This window comes from Alligator mississippiensis, chromosome 7 (assembly GCF_030867095.1).
Source record: "Alligator mississippiensis isolate rAllMis1 chromosome 7, rAllMis1, whole genome shotgun sequence".
Classification (NCBI taxonomy): Eukaryota; Metazoa; Chordata; order Crocodylia; family Alligatoridae; genus Alligator; species Alligator mississippiensis.
Window position 1 is genome coordinate 35,517,634 of NC_081830.1, and position 26,376 is coordinate 35,544,009.

Consider the following 26,376-nt stretch of genomic DNA (forward strand, 5'->3'; position numbering starts at 1 on the left):
TCAAGAGTGTAAAGGAAAGTTACTATACTTCAGTTTGCATTTTATGTCTTTGTCCCATATTACACTTAAGACATTTTAACTGCATTTAAAATGCTAGTATTAGAGTGTTTAAGTAGTAAAACTTGTGCAAAGTGCCATCTGCCCAGTTGGACTAATAAAAGGTATAATTTTGGAACCACGAGTTCTAATTTTTTGTATGTCATCTTAGCGTAGCAAATTTAGGACCTTTCTACCAAGGAGTATTGCAAGATCATATTACCTAACATGTATGAGACTTCACATGAAATCTTATAATGCACTGAAGTGCAGCACTGCCTGCCAGCTTGCTTGAGACCTCATAGGTAGCACGTGCACATGTCCTATAGTACATAGTGCTTTTTAATTTTTTTTTGTTATTTTCTTTCATTTTTAAAGGTTTTTCCACAAAATGTACTAATCTACACCATATACGTTTTCAAATGATATATAATGTTTGGGCATACAGTAAGCACAAATACATTAAGAGGTTCTTAGATTATCTACTCCCTAATTTATTTGTATCTAGGGCCTTTTTATTTTATTGAATTGAGTTTGTATTATTTTTAAGAAAACAATGAGAAAGATGCAGCATGCACAGAAGAGAAAGCAGTGGAGCTCAGTCATTGCTGGCTATACTTCACATACAATGGATCAACAAATATATTTTTTCCCATTTCCAGAAAGCAAACACAAACATACGGTGTATCCAGACAATGCAAAATTCACATGGCACATGTGAAATTTTCTCCGTGCCAAAATCCAATACGGGAAAATCCTGGTATTTTAAAAAAATGGTCCAAAAAAAGCAGGGCAGCATGTTTGGCTGCAGTTTGCATTATCTGAAACTGGAGCCTGGATCTTCACCACTGCAGCCCTGGGAGACCCACAGGACTACAGGTAAAGCTGCTGGGACCAACCTAGTTTTTGGCCCCAGCTTCCCCTACCCTAGCCAATTTTCCATGCGCTAGAGTGTGCATGCAGGTGCGTTCCCCAGGGACAAGTAGCAGTGGCACAACTATGCTCATTCATCTGGATGCACCCATGGAGTCTCCTTTTCTCTCCCAAACACTTGCTGCTGTCTCTAGAAGTGCACTTCTATGTGCAGTAGCCAATTTACTGGTCACTAAAGCATCACCTAAAAACATGCAATTGCACTTATGCACAGTCAAATAGGCTACTGTGCAATAAGCATCACTTAAGAAATGTGCACTTTCAGTACTGAACATTAGGGAAGCCTAATGCACATTTATATAGTACCTCACGTTGGAGGTACTGAATTTAATGCACATTAGGAAAAGTGTGTTAATGCATGTGTAGATGTGCCCACTGATGTGCCCACTGAGATATTTCTTTCATCTCTGCAGCATTAACAGTTTTCTATGCATTAACTCCCTCAGAGCCACCTTTATTTCTTTGTTTCTCAGGCTGTAGATTATAGGGTTGAGCACTGGTGTAACTACTGTGTAGAGCAGGGCAAGTAGCTTGCCACTTCCAAGAAACTCACTGGATGTGGAATTTAAATACATTGTACAAGAAGTCCCATAGAACAATGAAACAATCATCAGGTGAGATGAGCAGGTAGAGAAAGCTTTGTGTTTGCCATCAGCTGATTGCATACTCAGGGTGGTGGAGATGAAGCAGATGTAAGAGATGTGATTGCCTAATGTAGAGAACAAATGACCCAGGTACTTAGGTCTGTAAACTGTCTCAGACAGCCGGAGCCAACTTGAGGTGATATACAAATTGCTCGGTCTTTTGGGTGGGCTGGTGAATAGAGAGGCAGACAAAGCGTATTGGTTGCAAAAACTTTACTTACACCGCTAGTAGCTGCGATGCAGGTGGTCCGGTCGCTTAAACAACTCCACGAGTTGCTCTAGCTGGCAAGGCTCAGGCCAGCGAATCCATCCACAAATTAAGCCAGCAGGGAAAGGGTATGTCAAAGGATTGCTCTCGGCAACAGGGAGAAGAATCGATAGGTGATCAGTCTATTGATTAGCTCAGCCGCAAGTCAGATATCTTTAGCACTCTGCAGCGTGCTCAAAGTTCTCCAACTTGGGCGGAAGTCGCACAGAATTTTAAACAGCTAGCAAGCCAATTACTAGCCACCACGTAGGAATAATTTAGAACTGTCCAATAGCGGGACACAAATTTGCATGCGAATGGCGGGAACTCTCTTGCACCGGGATTTTCTGTTGCAGCAGAAAACTTTTGCTGTGCAAGAGGTTCTCATGTGGCGGGAAAATTCCATCGTGCCGAGGCACTAAAATCATTGGGCTGTGACATAAACCACAGGTGCAATTCTGTTACCTTGGCTAGGAATGTAAAATGAAGAGTTCACCTAAAAATCAGCATGAAAGACCCATTCTATCTCCCACTGTTACCATGTTCCCACAAGCAGGGGTGAAGGGTTGCTGTCGAGAAAAAAGAAGTAACACAAAATTGTGCAGCTGCTTTTTGCCCCAGTGTATGCCCTTGCACATGGGGTTAGCATTGGGAAAAATGCTCCAAGTGAGATAGGGAAGGCTGGAGCCAGCGCCTCGACTGGCCCCAGCAGCCTTACATGGGAACCTGGGGCCTCCTGGAGTTCCAGAGGTAGCAATCCAAGTACACGGAGCCTGCTTAGCAGCTAGAGCATGGTTCTGGCTGACCAGGCTCCAATTTTGGGAAGTGTACACTGCTGTTGTCTGCACCTCCTCGCTTTTTTTTTTTGGTGCAGTTTTTTTTTTTTATACTGAGATTTCCAAGTATCACCAAGGACTGAGTGCTACCTGCCTGATGGTGGGGTCTGGTGGCTCGGACCCCACCATAAAAGCCATGCCCTTGGTCCACATTGGCAGCTCATGTAGTGGAGGAGGAGACTTACTGGTGGATGGCATGCTAGCATGGGACAGTGGATACCCCTCTTCCTCGTTCCCCTGCCTCGGCCATTCTGCATCCCTGACTCTCTTCACCAGCATCTCTGTTCGCTGATTCAGGGTTTGGCTTCTGCATATGCTGCCCTTCACTACTGGGTCACAGATGGTGGCCAGCATGTGGACTGTACTAGACCGCAAGGGATCAAGCTGTTTCCTGAGGCCCTCCTTCAGCCACCTCACCAGTGCCTGAACGGCTGGTGACAGTAGCTTGCCCCAGCCAGGAACATTTATCCTGTGGATGCTCTCCATTTGGCTCAGAAGTTCCCTCACTATGGGGATCACCTAGATAAGGAGGGTATCAGCAGTGCTGAGGGTCTTGGTGGCCTTGAGGAAGGGATTGAGGACCACCAAGACCTGGAAGATGGTAGCCCACTCAGCTCTGTTCAGGGGGCCGCTGATCCCAATCTCCCTGAGTAAGGCCATCTCATCTAGCAAGTTGTTGAAGTGAAGTTCATAGGCCCATCTGTGAAAAGTGTTTTGTAAATGCCCTTTGAGGATCAGGACTGAGAGATTGGAGAGAGAGTGGTTTTCTTGTAAGAAATGTGCCACCAGAGCGAGTTGGGTATTCTTGTCTGTCATAGATTTCCAGTGTGCATTCACTTTCCATGATGAGCCTTCCAGTGCCAGAGGAAGAGCCAGTGCTGGATCTGGATCTCACCCCCACTGCACCTGCTTGGATCCTGGTTTGATGGACCAGCTGGTGTTCCTCAAACTGAACCTCCCACTGCTGGGGTCTCCCAAGATCCACCTGCAGATGGACTGCTCCTATTACCTTTTCTTTGTCCTGAAGTATTCTGCCCACTTCGATGTTCCAGTGCAAGTAGCCTGCCACCTTCCTGCATTTAGAAATCAGCTTGCTGGTGGTGTTGGCACTAGCAGCCCTGTCCCCCTCCAAAGCATCCCTGACAACAAGGTACAACTTCTGTATCACACAGTGGCTGCCAATGAAGTTGGCATCATGGACCACCTTGACTATATGGGGCCCATTGTCAGTGAACATGTACCCAGCGGGTGAGCTTGCCCTGCCCAACGAGCCACCCTTGCACCAAGCAGTTCATGGCCCCCATGATCTCTGTTGCCATGTGGAACTCATTCATCACCTTGGCTTGAAGCAGAGCCCACCAACAGCCTGACTGGTTGCACCAGTACCTCGCGAGGGAGAGGTAGGCTTGATTGTTACCCCGGCTGCTCCAGATATCTGAGGTGAAGTGTAAGACCACCTGTGGACCTGTCTTGTGCAGCTCCTCCCTCAAGTACCCCCTGCATGCCTCATACAGGGAGGGCACCACCGTCCTGCTGAAGGTGGTGCATGCAGCCACTTGGTACTATGGGGCCATGAGCACCATGAGCTGCCTCAACCCTGGCCACTCAACTAAAGAGAAGGGCTGGCCATCAACAGCAAAAATCTCCCCAGTGCTCTGGGTGATCCTGCATGCCTTTGCAATGCACCCTGATTTCTGTCCACCTTTCCCCCACTGTTCCAGGCCTGTCTCTGCTTTGTGGGTATGGGGGCTTTGGAGTGAGAGGGGGACTTCTCTTTTGGCATGCTACCACTGGTGCCAGGCTCAGAAGAAGCAAGGACAAGGGGGTGGTGCCTGCAGAGAAGCATCAGCATCCCTGTGGTGCTTATATGTTTTGTTTCCATGCCCCAGCTGGTTTTGGCTCAGCTGTGCAGGCAGATAGCATATGTGGGATCATCTGCCAGCTCAAGATGATACGAGACCACACTATTCGCTCACTTCTGGGGTGCGGGTTTTTGTCTGGATGCTGCTGCACTTTCCCCCTCCTCAGCAAGCAGAGGCATAGTAAGAGGAGGAGGACTCAGTTGAGACCCTGGCCTCCACTTGAATATCAATCTCCTCCAAATTGCCTTCTGGGGAAGGAGATCTGGCTCTATGGGAAACTTGAGGGGTGTGGAGCACAAACTCAGATGATTCCCGCTCCTTCCCCAGAATTTCCCTGGCTAGGGCACTGAGGTCCAGATCCAGCACTGGCTCTTCCTCTGGCACTGGAAGGCTTATCATGGGAAGTGAAATGTGGGTGGAGTAGGCTGCCATGCTACTGCTGCTGCTTGTTGTTGCCATCATGGAGGTGGTAGGGGGAGTTATCACTGGTGCTCATGGAGGAGATGCAATCTCGGCCACAGGAAGTGGCACTGGCACTGCTCCCCTCTCCTTGCTGCTTCTAGCAACCTAATCCCTCCTAACTGGAGGAAAGAGGCTGCATCGCAGGTTCATGGTGGTGGAACTTACAGCTTGCCCTCTACCCAGTCTTCTGCCCCTCCCTGAAGCCTGACCACCTGCCTTTCCACCCCACTTCATGGTGTGCTTCATGTCTTCCTTTTCTACAAATATATCAATGTATTCACGTTCCTATATACATCGCTAAATGTAGGTGCAATGAAGAAATGTATGAAACTGATAGAAATACATCTATCTTTCTCCCTATATAAATTAAAAAATGAGAAATGTATACAAACAAATAGAAATAGGTCTTTTTCCATATATAAATTAAATAAATGTAGCAGTGGTACACAGAAAAAATATTTATAAAAACAAATATAAATATATCTTTCTTCCTGTAGAAATTTTATTATGTATGAATGTATGCCGCAAAGCTTTACATGTATTGAAACAAAATATAAATGCATTTGCCTCCCTATATAAATTAAATTCTATAGTAATCCTATCCAATATAATTATAGAATTCAAAAGAATTTATCAATGAATGTAATAAAATAAAAGAGCCTCAAAGAAAAAGGTATTCTAATGTCGTGGAAACACACACAGAGTACTTTTGGGTCAGGTCAGCAGAAGCTTTTATTTAAAAGAAACTACAGCTGTAGGGGGAGTTCTAAAGTGACATGGATTTTCCAAGCACTTGGAAGGGGTCTCCCCCCAAGAGCAAAATCAGGAGGCTTATATATTTTTTTAACAGTCGCTTATAACTCACGTGATCATATAGTGAAATTAGCATGAAAAGCGGCTATAATATTATTTCATTATTTGTTTGCTGTAATCAGGATGGGAATTTATGGGGGAGGCGAGGTTAGTTCACAAACCTCCTTCTTGCACCTGAAAATCTATTTTGTACATACTTTTTTTTTATCTTTAAGGCCGCGGTGAGCGAAGCAGTTGTAGAAGAGTTACAAAGAACAAACACTTGCCCTTATCTGTTCTACTGTACAGAGCCAGCAATTTTACACAAAGCGGTTATGTCATCTTATAACTAAAATAATCAAAGTTTAAGGCATATATTTTTTCTGATTCCACAGCCTCCCCCCCCTTTGAGACTATTTGAGCTCACACTTTTGTAACACCATTATTCTAGACTCTGCTGTGGGTTTTCTTTCTTGTCTTACTAAAGCTTCTCCTGCTGGCTTTTACGCAGCAGAGGATCAGTTGCACTAAGACATAGAACATTATCAGAACTATCAAGACAAACAATATTCTATACAGGATTTTTTTGTCAAGGGCCCCGAAATCTGGGAGCCAGGATGTTAGCCAAGACCATATTTCTTTTAGACCCCAGTCAGTATTTTTTGAGGCCACTTGATGTAAGACCCTTAACTGATTTCGGATTTTGTGAATGTCAGTTTCGATTCGCATGTCCTGATTGACATAGACACAACAGGTGGAGTTTATTAAGGCACATACTCCTCCCTGGGATACCAATAGGTAATCTAGGGCTATGCGGTGTTGTATAGTTACTTGTGAGATCTGGGAGATCTCTTTTTGCAGAGCCTGAATTGCATCCGCAGTGGCATTTTCCATAGCTTCCATTGTGGCTGAAATGTTAATTATGGCTAGTTTCAATTCTCTTATTTTAAGCCACGGTATGAAGGTTCTCACAAATCGATGGAACCCTGTGTTTCTGGTAGCTAAGGGGTTAACCGCCCTTTTTATGTGATGGTTGAAATTTTTTACTTGTTCTAGATATATTGCACTATGCATTTTAAAGCCAGGGATAACACGTCCAAGAGTGTATGCCCCCACCCAATTCCAGGGCAAGATTTTATGAACCCTGTTTTCGCAGAGCCAGTAAAGGCCTTGGGCAGAAAGGGTACTCAAATCTAGACAGTTGTTGTGCCATATCCGGCACTTTTGATTGATTTGCATCGTATAGGACGGACCACGTTCAGCTGCTATCCTGCTGGACCGAGATATATTATAAGAAGTAAAATTGGAGTCAATGTAAAATTCCGATCTGTTTACAATGAGAGCAACATGAGGTTCCTTAGAAAAGTTGTAGACCATGAATCCTGTACAATTGAGAGAGGGTACGTTATCCAACAGGATTTCACTGGTGTTACTAGGGCTATAATCTAGAGTAGTTAGGCAATGAGGATAGTGTCCTATAGGTGTGGCTTTATTATAAGCTCCGGTGTTGGATCTGTAACAGAAAGGCGCCTCTACTCTTGGGGAGATTATCCAGTTAGCAGGGGCGGCCCTCCATTCTTTAGGAGCAGACCGATGGGCAGCTAACGAGTAGAGTCTAACAAAGCCGCCGTTTATTGTTTCCCATTGCTGGAGGGATATTGGTACTCCGATCATTGGGATTCCTTGGTGTAGGTGTGCTGGGCTGTGAGAGCATATCCAGCAGTCACTTTTATTTCCAGCTTGAGCCACCGTATGGGAGATCTGCAAATACAATTTTTTTTTCACCCCCCTCGGGTGATATTGAGATACCCAAGTGTGATATATAAGGATATCAGTGCCATTTTTAGATACAGGAGGGACAAAGAATCTTAACAACAAACATAACCAGCACCAGTAAGAAAAAGAACACTATCAGCCAAACCCAGGATGGCAGCCAAAGTCTTTTTTCGTCCTCTGGGCTCAAGTTACCTAAAGGACTGATAATGTCAGCTCTTGGTCTTGATCGAGGTGGTGATCTTTCGAATGGGAGCATTCACTTTTTTTGAGGCCGAAGATGATATCTTCATTTTTCAACTGATGAATCCGGCTGGGCTGAGGTGTTGGGTGCAGGGGAGAGGTTCTTAGCACTTGCACCCTGATGCTCCTCACTTGCCTGAGTGAGGTCCTGAGGGTCTTTGTCCTTGGCCTCGGAAAGATCCCAACCTTGGTTGGAATACAGCTGTTTTGGGGTCCAATGGAAGTGATACCTTCTTGTAGTGTGAGGCGTGAGTTCACGTTTGGTGACCTTGGCAACGAACAGCAGAATTAGTGGTCAGAAGTACCTGGAAAGGTCCTTTTTATCTGGGTTGAAGTGCGTTTTTTCGTTGATAGACCTTTACTTAGATCCAATCCCCTGGTTCGAGGTTGTGACAGGGAACATCCGGTGGTTGAGGTAAGGCTTTTTGGACCTGTGAATGAACAGACCAGGCATACTTCATTAATGTCTTGCAATAATTTAGTACAGTTTCATCAGTTAATTGTAGGTCTGTTTGGCGAGGGGCAACAGGTGTAGCTGGCATCTTCATGGGTCATGCCATGAGTATTTCATAAGGGGTTAGGCCATGTTTTCTGTTAACAGTGTTTCTAATGTGCATAAGAGCAATGGGCAGGGCATCAGGCCATTTGAGGCCTGTTTTAGCACAAATCTTTGAAATGTGCGTTTTTAAATCAGAGTTTTTATGTTTTATAGCACCACTTGATTGTGGATGATAACTACAGTGTAGGTGTTGCTGTATGTTGAGTGCTTGGCAGATGTTTTTTATTATCTGTCCTGTGAAATGGGTGCCACGGTCACTATCTATTGTGAGGGGCAATCCAAATCTAGGGATGAATTATTTGAGCAATTTCTTTGCTACAGTGATGGAATCAGCATGTACGCATGGGTAGGCTTCTACCCATCCAGAGAACACATCAATAATAACAAGAATGTATTCATAAGAACAGCACTTAGGTAGCTGCACAAAATCAATTTGCAGATTTATAAACGGTCCCCATGGAGGGGGATGGGCTGCGGGTGTCGTTTTTACCCATTGCCCAATGTTGTGAGCTAAGCAGATGGGACAGGAGCTATAGTACTGTTGTGCCATGGAAGGAAAATTTGGGGCAAACCAATTTCTTTGTACTGTAGCAATCAATCCTCCTTTGCTCGTATGGGCCACAGAGTGGGTTAAACGAGCAAGATGTGGCAAAAGCTCTCTAGGCGCTACCAGGCGGCCATCCGGGGAGCGCCAGAGAGAGTCGGGGTGCAGTGAACATCCTGCATGCAGCCAGTCATTTATTTCCTTTTTTGGGGCCTGATTTTGAAGAAGGGCCAGACTTGAAAGGCTAGCCAAAGGAGACTGGTCTGCTGAAAAACAAATAAAAACAGAGTTAGGAGCCTGTGGGCCAGAAAGGGCCGCATTTCTGGCAGAACGGTCTGCCAGATCATTTCCTCGTGTGACATCATCAAAGGGTTTTTTATGAGCTTTACATTTAACAATAGCAATAGCAAGAGGCAATTGAACAGCTTCTAAGAGCGCTTTTACATAACAACCATGACTGATTTGGGTCCCTGATGAAGTGAGGAACCCTCTGTTTCCAGATTTGTCTAAAATCATGAACAACACCAAAAGCATATTTAGAGTCAGTATAAATGGTTGTGGTTTGATTTTTTGCAAGAATGCAAGCACGTGTTAAAGCAATGAGTTCAGCAACTTGAGCAGAACGAGCTTGGGGTAAAGAATAGGCTTCCAAAACAGCATACTAAGTGCATACTGCATATCCCACAACTAATTTGCCTGCATCATTTTTAAGACAGGAACCATCAACAAACAAAACAAGGTCAGAGTTCGGGATAGGAATGTCCTTGAGGTCAGTTCGAGGGGTTAACAATTGAGTTGTGATAGACAGGCAATCATGAGGCTCACCATCAGAGGCAATAGGCAGAAGTGACGCAGGATTCAGAATTGAACAGCGATTTAAGGTTACATTTGTAGCTGACAGTAGAAGTTTCTCATATTTAGTAAGACGGGAATTGGAAATGTGCTGAGTTTTGCCCTTGAGCAGAAGGGCCATCACAGCATGTGGAACTGCAACGGTTAAAGAGTGTCCCCAAACTAGAGAATCTGCCTTTTTAACCAACAAGGCAGCAGCTGCAACTGAACGGAGGCAAGGAGGAAGTCCCGCAGCTATGGGATCAAGGGCAGAGCTGTAATATGCAAATGGGCGATACTTTTTATCATGCAGCTGAGTGAGTACTCCTAAAGCGATTCCTTCTCATTCATGACAAAACAAGGTAAAGGGTTTCTTATAATTAGGAAGTCCAAGAGCGGGAGCAAGAGTGAGGGCTTGCTTAAGGGCCACAAATGCTTGTTCGGCTTCAGGAGTCCAAGGGAGCGGTTCCGGGGTGGTATCATGAGTGAATGCTTGCAAGGGTTTTGTAAAAGCAGCATAACCCAGGATCCACTGTCTACAATAACCCGTTGCACCTAAGAATCCCCTCATCTGTTTTCTAGTCATAGGTTTGGGAACGTTGAGGATAGCTTTAACTCTATTAGGGGAAAGGTGTCGTTCTCCTGCTGAGATATCATGCCCTAAATAATGTACCTTAGACTTGCAGAGCTGCAATTTAGATTTTGAGGCCTTGTGGCCTTTCTGAGCTAAAGCTGTGAGGAGTGTCAAAGTATCTTGTTCACAGGCCTCTAAAGTGGGTGAGGCTAACAATAGATCATCAACGTACTGAACAAGGGTGGACCCCCCTTTGAACGTGATAGGATCCAAATCTTTTTTTAGGATCTGGGAAAACAGGGTTGGGGACTCTGTATATCCCTGAGGGAGTCTTGTCCAGGTATATTGAAATCCCTGATAAGTAAATGCAAACAGATACTGGCTATCCTTATGAACGGGGATAGAGAAAAAAGCAGAACAAAGATCCACTACTGTGAAATATGTAGCATTTGAAGGGATACAGGAAAGAATAGTGGCAGGGTTAGGGACCACGGGGAAAGAGGGTAAAACAGCGGCATTTACAGCTCGAAGATCTTGCACAAAGCGATACGTATCTTTACCAGGTTTTTTGACAGGTAGGATAGGTGTGTTGCAAGGGGAGCGTATTGGGACAATAATCCCTTGTTCAAGGAGTGAGGAAACGACAGACTTGATCCCTTCCTCAGCTTCTTTTGAGATGGGGTACTGTGGGACACGAGGAAGTGGCTTGGCAGGGTTCAGGATGATATGCACTGGTTCAGCACTTAGCATGTGCCCCACTTCATTCGCATGGGTGGACCACAGCTGTGGAGGTACTCGTGCCAACAGTTTCTCTTGCAAGTAGGAAGTGTCAGGATCAGAGTACTCCTGGGTTAGCAAAGCCACAAGCTCGGTTTCCCTATGTTTCGGTACCTCAAGGTAAACACCATCTGGGCTACAATAAATCACGCATCCCAGTTTACACAGCAAATCCTTACCAAGAAGGTTGACAGGTGCACAGGGGCTAAGAAGAAAGGCATGATTTTTAGACAAAGGGCCAATAGAGATGGAGACAGGTTCAGAGACGGGATGTGGGATAGGTTGTCCGCCTATATCGACAGCATTTACAGTTTCAGGAGAATAAGGTAGAAAAGGAAACTCAGCAGCCTTTAGTGTGGAGCGGGATGTTCCGGTGTCGACAAGACAGGAGACAGGTTTACCAGAAATAAGGCATTCAACAAATGGACCAGATTGGTCAGTAGCAAGCAAAGGAGCAATGATGTCACTCTCTCAGGCTGTCCTATTTAACACTGGGAAAATTGACAGGAAGTGGAGGTGGGGGCTGGGGTCTGGGTCCTTGGCCAGGGCGGTTGGGGCATTCTGATTTCCAATGTCCTTCTTGCTTGCAATAATGACATTGGTTTCCATAGCCTGGGTTTTGTGGGCTCAAGGATCTATCTCTTCCCCTGAATCTACCCGGGCCTCCCCTTTCCCGTCCTCGTCCCCTTCCTCTCCCTGGACCCTGCAACTGAGAAATCTGTAAGGCCATTAACTTAAACTAGGCACTGTCTTTAGACCGTTCCAATTTGTTATGAAAATGGTTAGCCGCAGCAAGGACTTTGGTCAAATCTTTAGTTTCCCAGCCAATAATTACTGTTTGAATTTTCTCAGCAATTTTAGGGTTAAGTCCCTGGACGAATGCTGCCACTATTGCTTGTTTAGCATTTCCGACTGGGTTATCCATTTCTGAGTATCATTTAAATGTCTGTTTGAGGTGTTCTAAATAGTCACTGGGGTGTTCATTTTTGTTTTGTTTACAGGTATTTATTTTGGTCCAGTCTGCCTTTTTTGGGCAAATTGTGAGAACTGCCTGAACCAAAGCATTTCTCTTGTCAATAAAGTCTTGGCCAATCCCTGGGTTTTGATCTGGCCAAGTACAGGCAGCGTACAGACGTAGCATAGTTTCCTTGGGCAAAATGGATCGCATGAGCTGATTAATGTCAGCCCATGTTGGATTATAACAATTTATAACAGTCTGCAATTCTTCCTGAAATTTTTCTGGGTCTTCCCTGATTTTTGGGATCTTTTGAATTAAATTGTAGAGATCACCTGGAGTCCAGGGTGCATGCACAGTGACTATATTTTGTCCATCAGTGCCAATGCCTGGCATTTGTCTTAGGGGGTAAACTTGTGCAGTTCGGGATCTCAGATTGATGGGAGATCTTTCCATGCCTATTCCCTTTCTTCTAAATACACCTGTGGTGGGTTGTGACCCAGGAGTAAATTGCCACACTGGTGATGATTGAGTGGCAGATATGGTGGATGAGTCCGGACTATTAAGCTCCGTGGATGGATTTACTGAAGGAGCTTCAGCTAATGGGTCACTAGCCTCGGCTGCAGCCTGATGTTGAACCAGTTGTTGCTGATGTGGGAGTCCCAGGAGAGCAGGGTTCAAACAAAGGTCAAGGATATCCTCTGCTGGCTCCGGTGGTGGGGGCGCCCCGGGCAATGCTGGATACATCGGAGCAGTGGCCAGCGTGTAATTTGGGGGAGCAGCCAATTTTTCCCGAACAGCTTTTAACTGTTGTTTTAATTTTTCTTGAGAGTCTTTTAGGCTCCTAGTTTGAGATTCTGTCCGCCTTTTGGACATTTCATCATACCAATAAAAGAACGCGTCCCACTGGTTTTGTGGTGTTTTGGATCCACGGGACTCTAACGCCCCTCTCAAGTGCACTATTTTATCCTGATCAAATGTTCCTTCCTGTGGAAAATGACAGGATCATCCCTAGTATACCAGTTTCACTTATCCAGGTACTTGCAAGTCTCGGGAGAATAGTGTGTGTACATAAAGTACGCCGGAGTCCCCTTAGGGGGGACAGGAACCTGTTTAGACTGACTTGTTCCCATTTTTAGTCACACAGGGAGACGTAGGAGAGGCATATTTAGGATGTCCGGGCCGCTCAGTGCCTTGCCCCGCAGTTTTTCACTGCCCAGACAAAAGGCTTCTGACCCGACACCAGCTCATAAAATGGAAATGGGGAGGGAAATACTAGAGGGATCCTTTCACTCCTGCTTTCGGCAGAAGCTACTGGGACAAGGGGTTTGGAAAAGACAAAATCACTCAGACGCCCTGTCCACTGGGTCACGAGGTTCCAGTTGGGCCCCCTTGCTTTTAAAACTGCCCTGTCAGGCAGAATTGGGGCGGCTGAGCCCAACCGTAGTCTCAGTCCTGGTCAGCGGCTCATATTTCTAAATACACACACATGCACATTTATTCAGTCAGCCAGACCTCCTACCCCACACCGCCTTAGTTAATTAACTATAAGCCCGATGTGCTGTTGGATGAAGGTGCCTCAAACAGTTTCTCCCTAAAACGTACGTTACCAGACACAAAATGGGATCCTTTACCAGACAGAAAATTTTAGCCGGCAGTAAGGTTCAGACTGACCTGTTTTAACAAGGTTCAGATCCAGTTACCACGGCCAAGTTGGGAGCCTACAGGCAGTCCTCCTCCAAAACCCCAATAGAGATTTTGAATTAGGTCTCTTACCTCTCAAGTTTGGCGCCTCAGGGTTCGGGGGGGCGGGGGTAGCCTGCAGTCCTCCTTCCTCAGCCTGTGTTCTGGATCCGAGTCACGGCACCAGGAATTGTCGTGGAAACACACACAGAGTACTTTTGGGTCAGGTCAGCAGAAGCTTTTATTTAAAAGAAACTACAGCTGTAGGGGGAGTTCCAAAGTGACATGGATTTTCCAAGCACTTGGAAGGGGTCTCCCCCCAAGAGCAAAATCAGGAGGCTTATATATTTTTTTAACAGTCACTTATAACTCACGTGATCATATAGTGAAATTAGCATGAAAAGCGGCTATAATATTATTTCATTATTTGTTTGCTGTAATCAGGATGGGAATTTATGGGGGAGGCGAGGTTAGTTCACAAACCTCCTTCTTGCACCTGAAAATCTATTTTGTACATACTTTTTTTTTTTTTTTTTTATCTTTAAGGCCGCGGTGAGTGAAGCAGTTGTAGAAGAGTTACAAAGAACAAACACTTGCCCTTATCTGTTCTACTGTACAGAGCCAGCAATTTTACACAAAGCGGTTATGTCATCTTATAACTAAAATAATCAAAGTTTAAGGCATATATTTTTTCTGATTCCACACTAAATCTGAAATCCTTCTTGCTAGCAAGTAGGGAATCCTTTAGAAGATCAGGGCTGCTAACCATAGTTGTCCACTTAATACTGCATAATCCTTTCACACTCAAAGAAACTTCCAAGGGTCTGTAGATCACATTCTACCCCAAGCTGTTCTAGGGGAAGGGGGTCTCACATTTGCATCTCATTGTTACTGAAAACATTGGAAGTGATCTAATGGTGCATATATGTATTTGAGGCCAGAATTTGGTCTGTAGCATTAATACTTTACACCAAACTAAAACTTTCTTTTTAATATCATCATCCAGTTCCTCGGTGAACTCCCTTGGAAGATATTAAAGAAGGCAGAATGAAAAGATAAATATAAGCAGCATGTAAGGAAGGAAGAACAGACCGTGCAGGGAAAATAAATATAAACAATAATTAGTAAAACAAAAATGTATTCTCACTTCTTTAATTTATTGTTATTATTACCATCGATATTATATAGACATAGCAATGGGACCTAGCTAGAGATTACATTAGTATTGATAAGAGTCAGACAGTGACTCTGGCAAGCAATAACTTAAAAATAATCTTTCCAAGAATATCCACAAACCTCTTCTAGTGGCTGTTACTGCTTGTTGGAGTTCAAGATGGACAACACTAGGATTGATTTTTTTTTCCCCCCTCTGGAAGGACTCCAGGCTTTTCCAGCAGATGCTGCTGTCATTGCAAGGTTACACCAATATAAATCCACTAATTTGGGAATGATGATAATCCTAATGCAGAATCATCATCATCTGCGTCAGATCAAAGGCTGGACCTGAATGAATGTCTAACCTAGAGAAGAAGAACTGGGCTAGAGGCTCTTGCAAGAAATCACTTTCCTTATGCAAGCAAGCCTCCTTTTCCCAAGCAGTCTCCACAAAGCACCTTTCACCTTTTTATTTCTCAAAGTGTAAATGATAGGATTTAGTATGGGTGTGAGGAATGTATATAAGAAAGAAAGAAACTTTCTGGGTGACCAGCAGTATCTGGGGAAACGTTTGTTCACCAGAGCTCCCCAAGGGATGATGAGGTTGAATGGTTATAAGCTAGTGCAAGACCATTACCGGCTGGACATAGGGAAGAATATCTTTACTGTCTGAGCCCTCAAGGTCTGGAAAAGCCTGCCATTGGAGGTGGTTCAAGCACGTACATTGAACACCTTCAAGAGAAAATTGGATGCTTATCTTGCTGGGATCCTATGACCCCAGCTGACTTCCTGCCCTTCAGGTTGGGGGCTGGACTTGGTGATCTTCCAAGGTCCCTTCCACTCCTAATGTCTATGAAAATTGTTTGTATCTGGAAAAGTGTCTGCCATGGCCTTCAGGTATATAATACAGGCAGAGGCATAGAAAAATATTACCACAATGAGGTGTGAGGAGCAGGTAGAGAAAGTTTTTTTTCTGCCCCCAATGGAGGCAATCTTCAGGGTAGTGAGGACAATCTGTATGTGTTGCCCTGTGGGTTCAGGCCAACTCTTAGGATCTCTGTATTCTGCTGTTAGGACAGGAGGGTGTGACGCAATTCACAAATCAATTAGGCGCACACACTCACACACAGTAGTCTAGGCACATGCATACCTATCAGCAATTCAAGCACATGCACTATACACCCCAAAAGTTAGACCCAGATCACTAATTTGTATATAATGCACACAATGACACACACACACACACACACCACCTAGACATGGGTAAGTTCCTAACTTGGATGGTACAGTGTGCATGTGTGTGCTTGGAAGAAGGTTCAGGTAAGAGAGAGAAAGTTAAAGTGTAGGGAGTGAAAGTTGCCAGAACCAGGATTAGAATCAGTGAACTACAAAGAAGCTGGCTGAGGAATTGAGGCTTGGGTTTACTTAATGTAGACTGGGGCTGGAAACTGAGGCAGGCAACTGAGGTATTGGGGGGGGGAGGAGTAGATAAGTGGTGGCAAGGAGGAGACAGCCAGGAAAGAAACTGAGGCAGAAACCTGGTTGCTTAGGGGAAAAGCAAAAGGCAGCAGGGATTAGACACTGGCAAAGAAACAGGGGGTTTGGAGGCAGAGAGGAGCTTTGGACAGGTGTTGGAGGTAATAATGAGCCAGGAGAGGGAGAAATGAGACAGAAGTTAGAGGGGCAAGGAGCAGAGATTGGAGAAGGACCAAACCATAGTAAAGCAAAACCCAGCTTACACTCGATCACCTCTCCTGCAGCTGGTGACTGTGGAGCTTAAAAAACATAAAAATAAAGCCCAGCACTCACCCGCTTCAGGAGCAGAGATGGAGTTCTCTGGGTTCTCATGCCAGAGTCTCTCCATGCAGCACAGGGTAGTGGGAGGGCAGTAGGGATTGCAAGCCTGCCTGGCATCCACATAGTAGCAGCCCCATGGCGCATGTGCAGCATGGCTTTTCAGGGCACCCCATGCTGCCTGGGCACTAGGGCCACTGTGGCTGAGTACTGCTGGGCTTCGGGTGACTGTTGGAGCTGCCCCAGATCCTGGAGAGTGTACTGTGCCTTGCCAAGCTGCACTGCACCCACTCCATGGGGCAGATGCTGTACTGGTGCCAGGTGGTGGGGGTCATCCCCACTGAGCCAAACTGCCCCGTGCTGGGGCTGTGTCATGAGCACCCAGAGACCCCAATCCCCACTGCCAGGGCCAGTGAGTGCAGGGCTTTTATTTTTATTTTTTTAAGTGCTGAGAGGTTGGGCCAAGAAGGGCAGCCATGGGGGCTTCTCCCATGGCTCCTCCAGCTGTGCCTGCCTCTGCCTCAGTGGGGTGATCTGTACAGGCTATACCCTGCTGCTGCTTGCCCAGTCAGTGTGGTGGGGGGCACGATGGATGTGCGCCACACTCTGGGTGGCAGCAGGGCATAGGCCCCTCTCCCAGCACTGTTGTACCTGCATCAGTGCTAGGAGCAGGTTCTCTGCCCTGCCACCACTTCCCAGCTGGTGTGGGAGCATGGGATGTGGGCACAGCAGCACTGGGAGCAGGGGCTGTGCCCTGCTACCACTTGCCCCCTTCCCCCTGGAGCAAGTCACACCCACTTCTGGACCTCTCCAAACCATCTGGACAAATAGCAGCAGGGCAGAGCACCCACTCCCAGTGCTGCCATGCATGCATCTCTCCACCCCGCTCCCTGAGTAACGCGCCCCTGACCCCAGCTGGGCAGCTTGTCCTAGTCCCAACCCCAATTCCTCCCTAAACCCACACTCCTTCCCTCACTCTTCCTCCAACCCCAACAGACTTACCAGCTGGAGGCAGCTGTCAGCCACCTGTAGTCTATGGCCGAATCTCTGAATCTTTTCTGAAGCTTTTCTGCATTGATTCAAATGCTCCAAATTGATTTGGAGATTTTATCTGGTCTCACAATTCTATTCGGATTTGGAGATTCAGTCCCCAAAATACGGACAAATCTCCTCCAGATTGAATCAGCAACTGAAGCTTTGTACAGCCGTACAGGACAGAGATTTCTGCACTGGAGCTGGTGCCATAGCTGAGGAAGGCCCTTCCCCTCAGGGAGGTGTGCCAGTCTACATGGTTGGTCTGGTCTATCTGCATCTCTTGTAAAAAGTGAAATTTAAACCCTCCTTGTTCAGCAGCTCCAAGCAACTTGCTTGGTTTACTGAGTCCTGGCATCTGTTCACACGGGTGAGCTTCCCAATGCCAGCCACACACCCCACAGTGGGTAGTAGCTCAGCAAGGGAAAGGCTTAGTTTGTCTACTTGGTTCCTCACTAGGCCCGAGTGTGGACTTTCCCTTCATGGATTGGGTTGTTACTTTATCAGTCTCCCTTCTCAATGGACACTGACTAACTAGATAAATAGGACCACCAAGGTACAAACAGGTAGTCTTTTCTATAGATAGACTGATCACATACTGATGCTCACCTAGAATAGATTGTCAGGTGGTTCTTAAGGACTTGGTCCCATTCTTCAGGATCATAAAGACTTGTCTTTTGAAAGACACTGCCTGGAATGAGAAGTGACCCCGCAAGCATGATCCCTTGCAGAATACCCTACCATTGTCCCTCACATATGCCAGGCCATCTCCAGCCCTTGAACATACTCAGCTTCCCCCTGGGCCTGGGCACTTCCAGCCCTGCTCCTTCCCATCCCAGCTTGGGCAAGTTTCTTTGCATGGTGCTCATCTGCCTCGGAGGCATCGCATCCCCAGGGGCCCAGGCCCCATTCTGCCACCATCAAAGGGTGCAGAACCTGTGCACACACCTGCTCACATACCCCACACACATAGACATAGATACACAGACATACAAGCATAGCTTTTGCAGTCTCATTTCAAATAAACTTTTATTTGTACTCATAAAAATATTTAGGGGGTAAAACAAAACAAATTGGCTAACCAAAAATATTTTTCCTATATTTTTCCTTTTTTTTTTTTAAACCTCCAAAGTATTTAATGGTGCCTACAGAGCAGGGCCCTGAACATCTATCTCATGTCACTTTACATAAGGCACCACAAATTATAGCCTCCCTCTCGACCCAACGGAGGCTCATCCTGGCTGGGGTATTGAGGGAGCTAGACCAGGCCTGTTAGTGAGTACAGGAGGCTCCATTCCTCCACCCACCACCAGTGCCTCTTGATAGTGCCAGCAGAGAGCTGCCAGCTGCTTTTGCATAGCCAGATCTGAGCAGGGGTGGGGGATGGGGTGGAATGGAAACTCCTCACCTAATCAGCCTGGCCTCTCTCCCCCAAATACCCGAGATGGAGTAGCTGGGTGGCGGGGGGTCTGTGAGGTAAGGGGGTGCCATCCAACCCCATTCCCCTCATCTTAACTCTGGCCATTCAAAAGAAGATAAATGTAAGGTACTCTACCTGGAAAGGAGGAACCCTCAGCACACCTATAGCTTGGGGAGTGTCCTGCTCAGCAGCTCAGAGGCAGAAAGGGATCTTGGGGAGAAAGGGATAATTGACTCCAAGATGAACATGAGCCAGCAGTGTAACAAGGCCATCAACAAGGGCAATCACACCTTGTCGTGCTTTAACAGGTGCATGATTAATAGATCAAAGGAGGTGATGCTCCCCCTCTATGCGGCACTGGTCAGGCTGCAGTTGGAGTACTGTGTCCAGTTTTGGGTGGAACACTTCAAGAGGGACATGGAGAATCTGGAGAGGGTCTAGAGGAGGGCCACTCACATGATTAGTGGCCTTCGGGAAAGAACCTACGGGGGAGGTTGAGAGAGCTGAATTTCTTCAGCCTTCACAAGAGAAGGCTGAGGGGAGATATTGTGGCCACCTATAAATTTATTAGGGGAGGTCAACGGGGAATAGGTGATGGGCTGTTTACTAGGGCGCCCCAGGGAGTGACTAGGAATAACTGGTGTAAACTAGTTGAGAGTGGATTTAGGTTAAATATTAGAAAGAAACTTCTCACAGTAAGGGTGGCCAGGATCTGGAATGGGCTTCCAAGAGAGGTGGTGCTATCACCTGGCTTGGAGGTCTTCAAGAAGAGGCTAGAGAGTCACCTGGCTGGGGTCATCTGACCTCGGTCCTTTTTCCTGCCAGGGGCAGGGGGTCAGACACGATGATCCATTGTGGTCCCTTCCGACTCTACAGTCTATGAACCTATGAATCTACAGGTGTTCAGGACCCTGCTCTCTCTCATGTCACTTCACATAAAGTGCCACAAATAATAGCCACGCCCCAACCAAACAGAAGCTCATCCTGGCTGTGGTATTGGGGGGGGGGGGAGCTGGACAAGGTCTCTGAGTGGGGATGGAGGGCTCCATTCCTCCATCCACCACCCATGCCTCTTGATGGTGCCAGCACAGAGCTGCCAGCTGCTTTTGCATAGCCAGATCTGAGCAGGGGTGGGGGATAGGGTGGAATGAAAGCCCCTCACCTATTGGGCCTGGCCTGGTTCTCCCCAATACTGCAGATAGGGTAGCTGGTAGGGGGTGGAGGGGGCTGTGAGGTAAGGGGGTTCCAACCAACTCCATTCCCCTCACCTTAACCCTGGCCATTCAAAAGCAACTGGCTCTGTGTTGGCTGCTCCCTCCCTTTTGCCCTCCCTCCCCAACTAACAGCCCCATCCCCGAGTGAAAGTTTAATGTTGGTGGGAGCACAAGTTCCCTAAGGCACTCTGCTTTAAAGCACTTTAATCGAATGCTTCATTTGACTAGGGTTAATATTTGTGCAATCGACTATTTTTAAAGTGCTCTGCAGCCATGCCTGTGTACTAAGTCAAGGCTGTAGAAAGCATTTAGGGGCCAGATACACAAAAAATTTAACTTGCATAAGCATCTTTAGTTTTGGCTCAGACCCAATTTGATTTTTTCTCTCCAATTGTGTGGCTGTTGAACCACCAACATATGTTACCCCATGTGTTAATAATATGGCATAAACTAGTCTATTAAACGCAAGGAATTGTTTAACCTCAGCTGGAAGGCAGCCTTGAGAAACAGGACACAGGTACATGTTGTACTTGAAATTTAGGCAGATTCAAATTGTCCTGAAACCCCTACTTCTGAAATGAGGATTTACTTATCTCCCAATACTTTCCGTGTCTCTTGAACCTGGTCAAACCAGGTTATTCAGTCAATTAAGAGAGCAGAGAGAATTCAGTAGGTCACCTCTTCTATCTCTGTACTCTGAGACAGGATTAAGCCATCCCTGACAAATAGTTAATCTAACCCAGGACTGGACAATTAGTTTGGCAAGAGGGTCACTTAGGGAGTTTCAGTGAGCTTTAGTGGGTTGACTCAGCCCCTACCACATCCCCCCCCAACTCAACCAAACTCCCTAAGCGGCCCTGTAACAGGGGGCCTCCTCGGGGCCGATCTCCGTGGCCTGCCCCCCTGTTCTTGGGCCAACCACCCACCTTCTTGCCTGCCACACCTTGACACAATTGATTCATTAATTGATGTCACTCAAGCAGGAGGCTGCCCATTTTGGTGCCCTGATGCCAGGGGGCTCGCTCTGCGGCTTCTATCCTCTCCAGTACTGCAGCCCAAGCCTCGCAGATGGCATCTTGATGTCTATATCCTCACCAGCCCCCACACTGGGCCCCAGAATCATCCTAACAGGACCCCTCCATGATCCCTCCAATCAGGCAGCCTCTCCACCTTCATTCAGGCTACTAGCCCCCCAAAACCATTTTCCCCTCTTGGGTGTGGTCCCCCAGGACCTTCAGTTACCAGCCCTGGCCCACCTCCAGGCCAGTCAGGACCCCAGGCCCCTGGCTCTTGGGCATCCCTCGTGGTGGGCCCCTAGCCCTTTTGACCTTCCTGGTCCTGGCCCCAGCATGGGCCAGTCAAGGGTACTCTCTTGTTCAGGTTGGGTCTCTAGCCCCTTGCTCTCTCTCAGGGTCCACCCTCTGGGCCCTTCACAAACACAGGGTTACCCACCCGGTGGTGGGGGCTAGGGGTTAAGGCACCCCAACCCACCTTTCACCAGGGTGGTAACTGGCCTGGCATTTCCTGGGGGCTCCCACACCACTGAGAGCCCCACCAGGCCACCCACTCTCAGCAGGGTGAAGTTTTAGGTCATGCCTAGGACCAGGAGCCTCCTTACCATCCCCTTCAGCTCCTCCCTTACCTCCAGATTGTTCACAGCAGCCCTCCAGCCAGGGAATGCTGCTGCCTGACCTCCAGCAGCCAAACTGCCCTGTTTATATAGGCAGCCCTTGCCTCCAAAATGGCTGTCCTCGTCAGGCACCTGGTGGCCACCAGCTCCAGGCCCTTAAAGTGGCAGGCACCCACAGTGCCCTGCCACAGGCCCCTACACATGATTAAGTGTCTGGGGTGGTGCCACAGGCAGGCAGGGAGTACATGGAAGCAGGATGGATTGGCGGATCCAGGGCTGGGGATTGGGATTGTGATAGTGAACGTGGAGCAATGACAATTAGAGCTGTGAGAAACAGAAGCATTCCATATCGACCAGTGTTTCAACATTTTGATGAAACAGTGTTCCGTTTCAACTTCTGTTTCATGTCAAAAGTTACAGGAATGGTAGCCCCTTCTCAGGGCATGAAGCATGCCAAGTTTCAAGAAGATAGGTGCATGGGGTTCAGAGTAACTGCATCCCAAGGTCTGGAGAGCAAACCTCATGTCACGTGTATGTGTTAAGCCGAGAAGAGCCAAGTAGAGCAGGCAAATCACTTCTTTAAAATGGTTTTGCTGAAGATGCATCAATTGATGCATGCCAGTGTATTGTTGGCCCTGCTGGCTACAGCATCGTACTGCTGACTCATGTTCATACTGTGGTCAATTATTACCCACAGGTCTGTGGTGGCAAGTGATGGGGGATCTTCAGTCCTGCTACCTGATGAGAGGCAGCAGTTGCACAAGTACCCATGTCATGAATTTTTCCTGTCAGCAGGTAGAGGTGCAGGGCCCCAGAACCCAGAACCTGTGCACCTATATCCTCTATGGCTGGCAGGCTTCATGGTCTCAGCAGGGGCTAGCAGGCCTACAGCTTTCACCCTGCTGCGCCATAACACACACAGTGTCATCCAGGTCATGAGTTTTGCTTGTCTGCAGCTTGAGGTGCAGTTCCCCCCAAACCCCTGCACCTATCTCCTTGAAACTTGCCAGGCTTTGTGGCCTCCAGAGGGGCTAGCACACCTGAAGTTTTGACCCTGCTGTGTCTTAACACATACACATGGCACAAGTTTGGCTCTCAAGAATTTGGGGTGCAGTTTCTTTCAACCCTCTATACTTATCTTCTTGAAACCTGGCACACTGCATGCACTCAGATGGTGCTACCACTCCTGCACGTTTCATCCAAATATGGCTAGAAATTACAAAGTTATAGGCTCTTTCAACCTTCCCCATTATAGCTTAAGGGCAAAACATCGAAACAGTGTCAAAACGGCGAAACATTTCAACTTGCCTTGCTTTGTTTTGAAGCTGTTTTGACCATATCTGTTCTGTTTCAATTTTGCTGTTTTGACCTTGAAACAAAACCAGAGGCAAAATTTTGCGCAGCCCTAATAACAATGCAAGGTAGGTGCTGGGGCAGAGCCATGATCTGCCTTCATGCCTCTGTCACAGGTGCCAGTAGCATGGGCAGGGGCATTCAGGGAGTGGATCACAGCTCTGCCCCAGTCCTGACCTCAGCCCTGGGCTGGGGCCCACACTGTCAGTGCCCAGAGATCCTGGGGTACCCATGGACACCAGTTGGGACCCATGCAGGCAGAGCACACAGCCAGGCAGACAGCAATGGTGTCTGAGCAGACGGTGAGCTGTATCTGGGGCCTAGCCAACCTGACCATCTTGCTCCCGGACATGGCTCCCCGGCTGCCTACGGTCCCATCCCAGCTACCCAGGGGTGTGCCCTGCCTATGTGGGTCTTGTCCCTGGTAGTGGGTGCAAGGTAGTTTGGTTGGGGTGTCCAGGCAGCAGGGCTGGGTCTGGCAGCAGCAGCTGGAAGGAGTCAACACTGGGTCTGCTGGGAAATCTAGTGTGGCTGTCCAGCAGCTGTCCTGCCTAACCTGTGTTGCATGCCCAGAGTCAGTGGGACCAGCCACATGTGCCACAACCCCTGATTCCCCTTTGCCTGGGCTGGGATTGGGGCAAGTGACATACTGTGGGATGAAACAGGCCCACAGACAGTATTTTGCCCTCCCCTGAACCAGCCTATATTCAAAAGCCTCCACTAAAAGTCTTCTTTAAAGTATATTGCTTTAAACTTCATACAGTACTCTGTTTAAAGCCTCATCAGCACTGAGTAAAACAGAATAACTACCAGACTTGTCTCTCTGGGAAGAATACTGGAGATTAAGAAATGGGGAGGGGAGGAAAATAGTCCAATAATTAGGGTAGTGACTGGGCAAAGCAAAATGCCACCTTTATTCTACCGGTTAGTTACCTAAGGGTATCTACTTTTCCAAAAGGTATATAGAATTAATCTGAGATGTACCATTGGAAAAGCAGTGTGATATAATGTTATACATTTATTCTCTCTTTTAGCATGCATGTCATCAAAGGAAATATCACACATCGGACAAATCCTTTGATGGCCACACATGAAACTCCCCCCAATTTGAGCATAAACCATGGTTAACTATGTCTCCCTAGAGGCCCCTGTCAAACAAGGAGATGACACTGGTTTGACATGATATAGTTGCAATCTTCTTCTTATTTCTGTGCATTTACAAATTCTTCAACTAATATTTTTCCCTGAATATTTCTAGGTACCATAGTTTGTCAACTATTCACCAAGTTCTCCTTCCTACACAAATATTAAACAAACAGCATAACAACAATTACAGAAACATGCACATATAATACCCATTGCACATTACAAACCTGCTTTTTCTCCTCCATTCCTTCTTTTCCCAAATCTTTCATTTCCACCATATTTAAAATAAAGAAGACACAAAACGTGTATGTAGGGAGTATAAAGACAATGCATTATGGAGATTAGTGGGTAGCCATTGCTGGTATCTCCAGTCTCTACATTCCTGTCCAAATGATCATATTCAAAGTTTTGATCAGAATTTTATTTCAACTTTTCCAATAAAATACTCAGAAAAGAAAAATCTAGCTTTTTTTTCATGTTCATGGAAGATTGTTGTTTGGTTTGGGAGTTTGGTGGGCAGTGAAAATAGGCAAAAAACTGCAAACCTAAAGCCACATTTTGGGAGCGTTTGGGAAATTATATACATTGGCAAATGAAAAGAAGACCTATTGGATGACCTGTTCCTCGAATACAGAACCATTTTCAGATTTTAAGGTTTTCACTAAGAGAGTAAACATCTAGACTAATTTCCTAGCATTGGGGGGAAAAGAAATCTCCTTCTAGAAAACCAAACAAAGCAAGAAGACAACAAAAATTAAAATGTCAATTTTTTCTGGCTTTTTATAACTCTCCTTATTTGTCCTATTCTTATCTCCCAGAGTTCAGAAAGCACATTCTGGCTATCACCCTTCTCAGAGCCCCCTTCACTTCCTTGTTCCTCAGGCTGTATATGATAGGGTTTAACATGGGGGTAATGACCGTGTAGAAGAGAGACAGCAGTTTGTCTATATCTGGGGCATATGCAGAATTAGGGCGCAGATACATAACAGTGCCAGTCCCAAAAAACAATGTCACCACCACCAGGTGTGAGGAGCAGGTAGAGAAGGCTTTATGCCTGCCCTCAGCTGAGGGCATCTTCATGATGGTAGTGATGATAAGAAGGTAGGAAACCAGAATCAAGACAAATGGAAAAGTTACGAATACCAGAGCAACAATAAAGACTACAATTTCAGTCAGAAAGGTGTCTCCACAGGCCAATTTCAGGACTGGGGGGATGTCACAGAAAAAATGATTGATTTCATGGGAACCACAAAAAGGTAAGATGAAAATGACTGAGGTTTGGCCAAAGGACATGAATATACCACTGAGCCATGACACAGCAGCCAACACTGTGCACCTCACGTTATTCATGTTGCATGGGTAGTGTAAGGGATGGCATATCGCAGCGTAGCGGTCATATGCCATGATGCCCAAGAGGAAACATTCTGTGCCCCCAAGAAATAGAAGGAAATACATCTGTGTGGCACAGCCAGTGAATGAGATGGTTTTATCCTCCAAGATGAGGTTGGCCAGCATCCTTGGGAGGGTTACCGAGGTATAAGAGATCTCCAGGAAGGACAAATTCCTGAGGAAAAAATACATGGGTGTGTGGAGGGCAGGATCTGCCAATGACAAGGTAAAGATGAACAGGTTTCCTGTCAGTGCAATTATGTAGCTCATTAGGAAAACAAGAAACAGCAAGGCCTGTAGTTCTGGAAGGCCAGACAGTCCCAGGAGAACAAATGCTGTGATAGCAGTCTGATTCTCTCTTTCCATGTAGGCTTTGAGCTCCTCAGGGCAAGATTTATTCCTAAACAAAGAGAGAACCAATACAACACAGATATTCTCATACTGTAAGTAGTAGAAATTAACAGGGAAAGCTGCTCATATCGACTCATTCTA

The 26,376-nt window shown here is 46.5% G+C and overlaps 1 protein-coding gene across 1 annotated transcript; it reads right to left on the bottom strand.

Moving 5' to 3' along the window:
- Window positions 1-26,250, bottom strand: LOC109286117 (olfactory receptor 10A4-like). Its single transcript, XM_059731844.1, has 2 exons — window positions 25,328-26,250; window positions 1-64 (listed from the first exon to the last, which is right to left on the bottom strand). Exons 1-2 carry the CDS (start codon window positions 26,248-26,250, stop codon window positions 1-3), a joined length of 987 nt encoding a protein of 328 aa, XP_059587827.1.
- Between the last annotated feature and the right edge of the window lie 126 nt (window positions 26,251-26,376).

Excerpts from the sequence above, each read along its gene's own strand:
- LOC109286117 (XM_059731844.1), bottom strand. The coding sequence starts at position 26,250 with ATGGAAAGAGAGAATCAGACTGCTATCACAGCATTTGTTCTCCTGGGA. Across the intron at positions 65-25,327 it reads AGAAGGGTGATAGCCAGAAT|TGTAATATGGGACAAAGACA; the intron begins GTGCTTTCTGAA and ends AAATGTCTTAAG.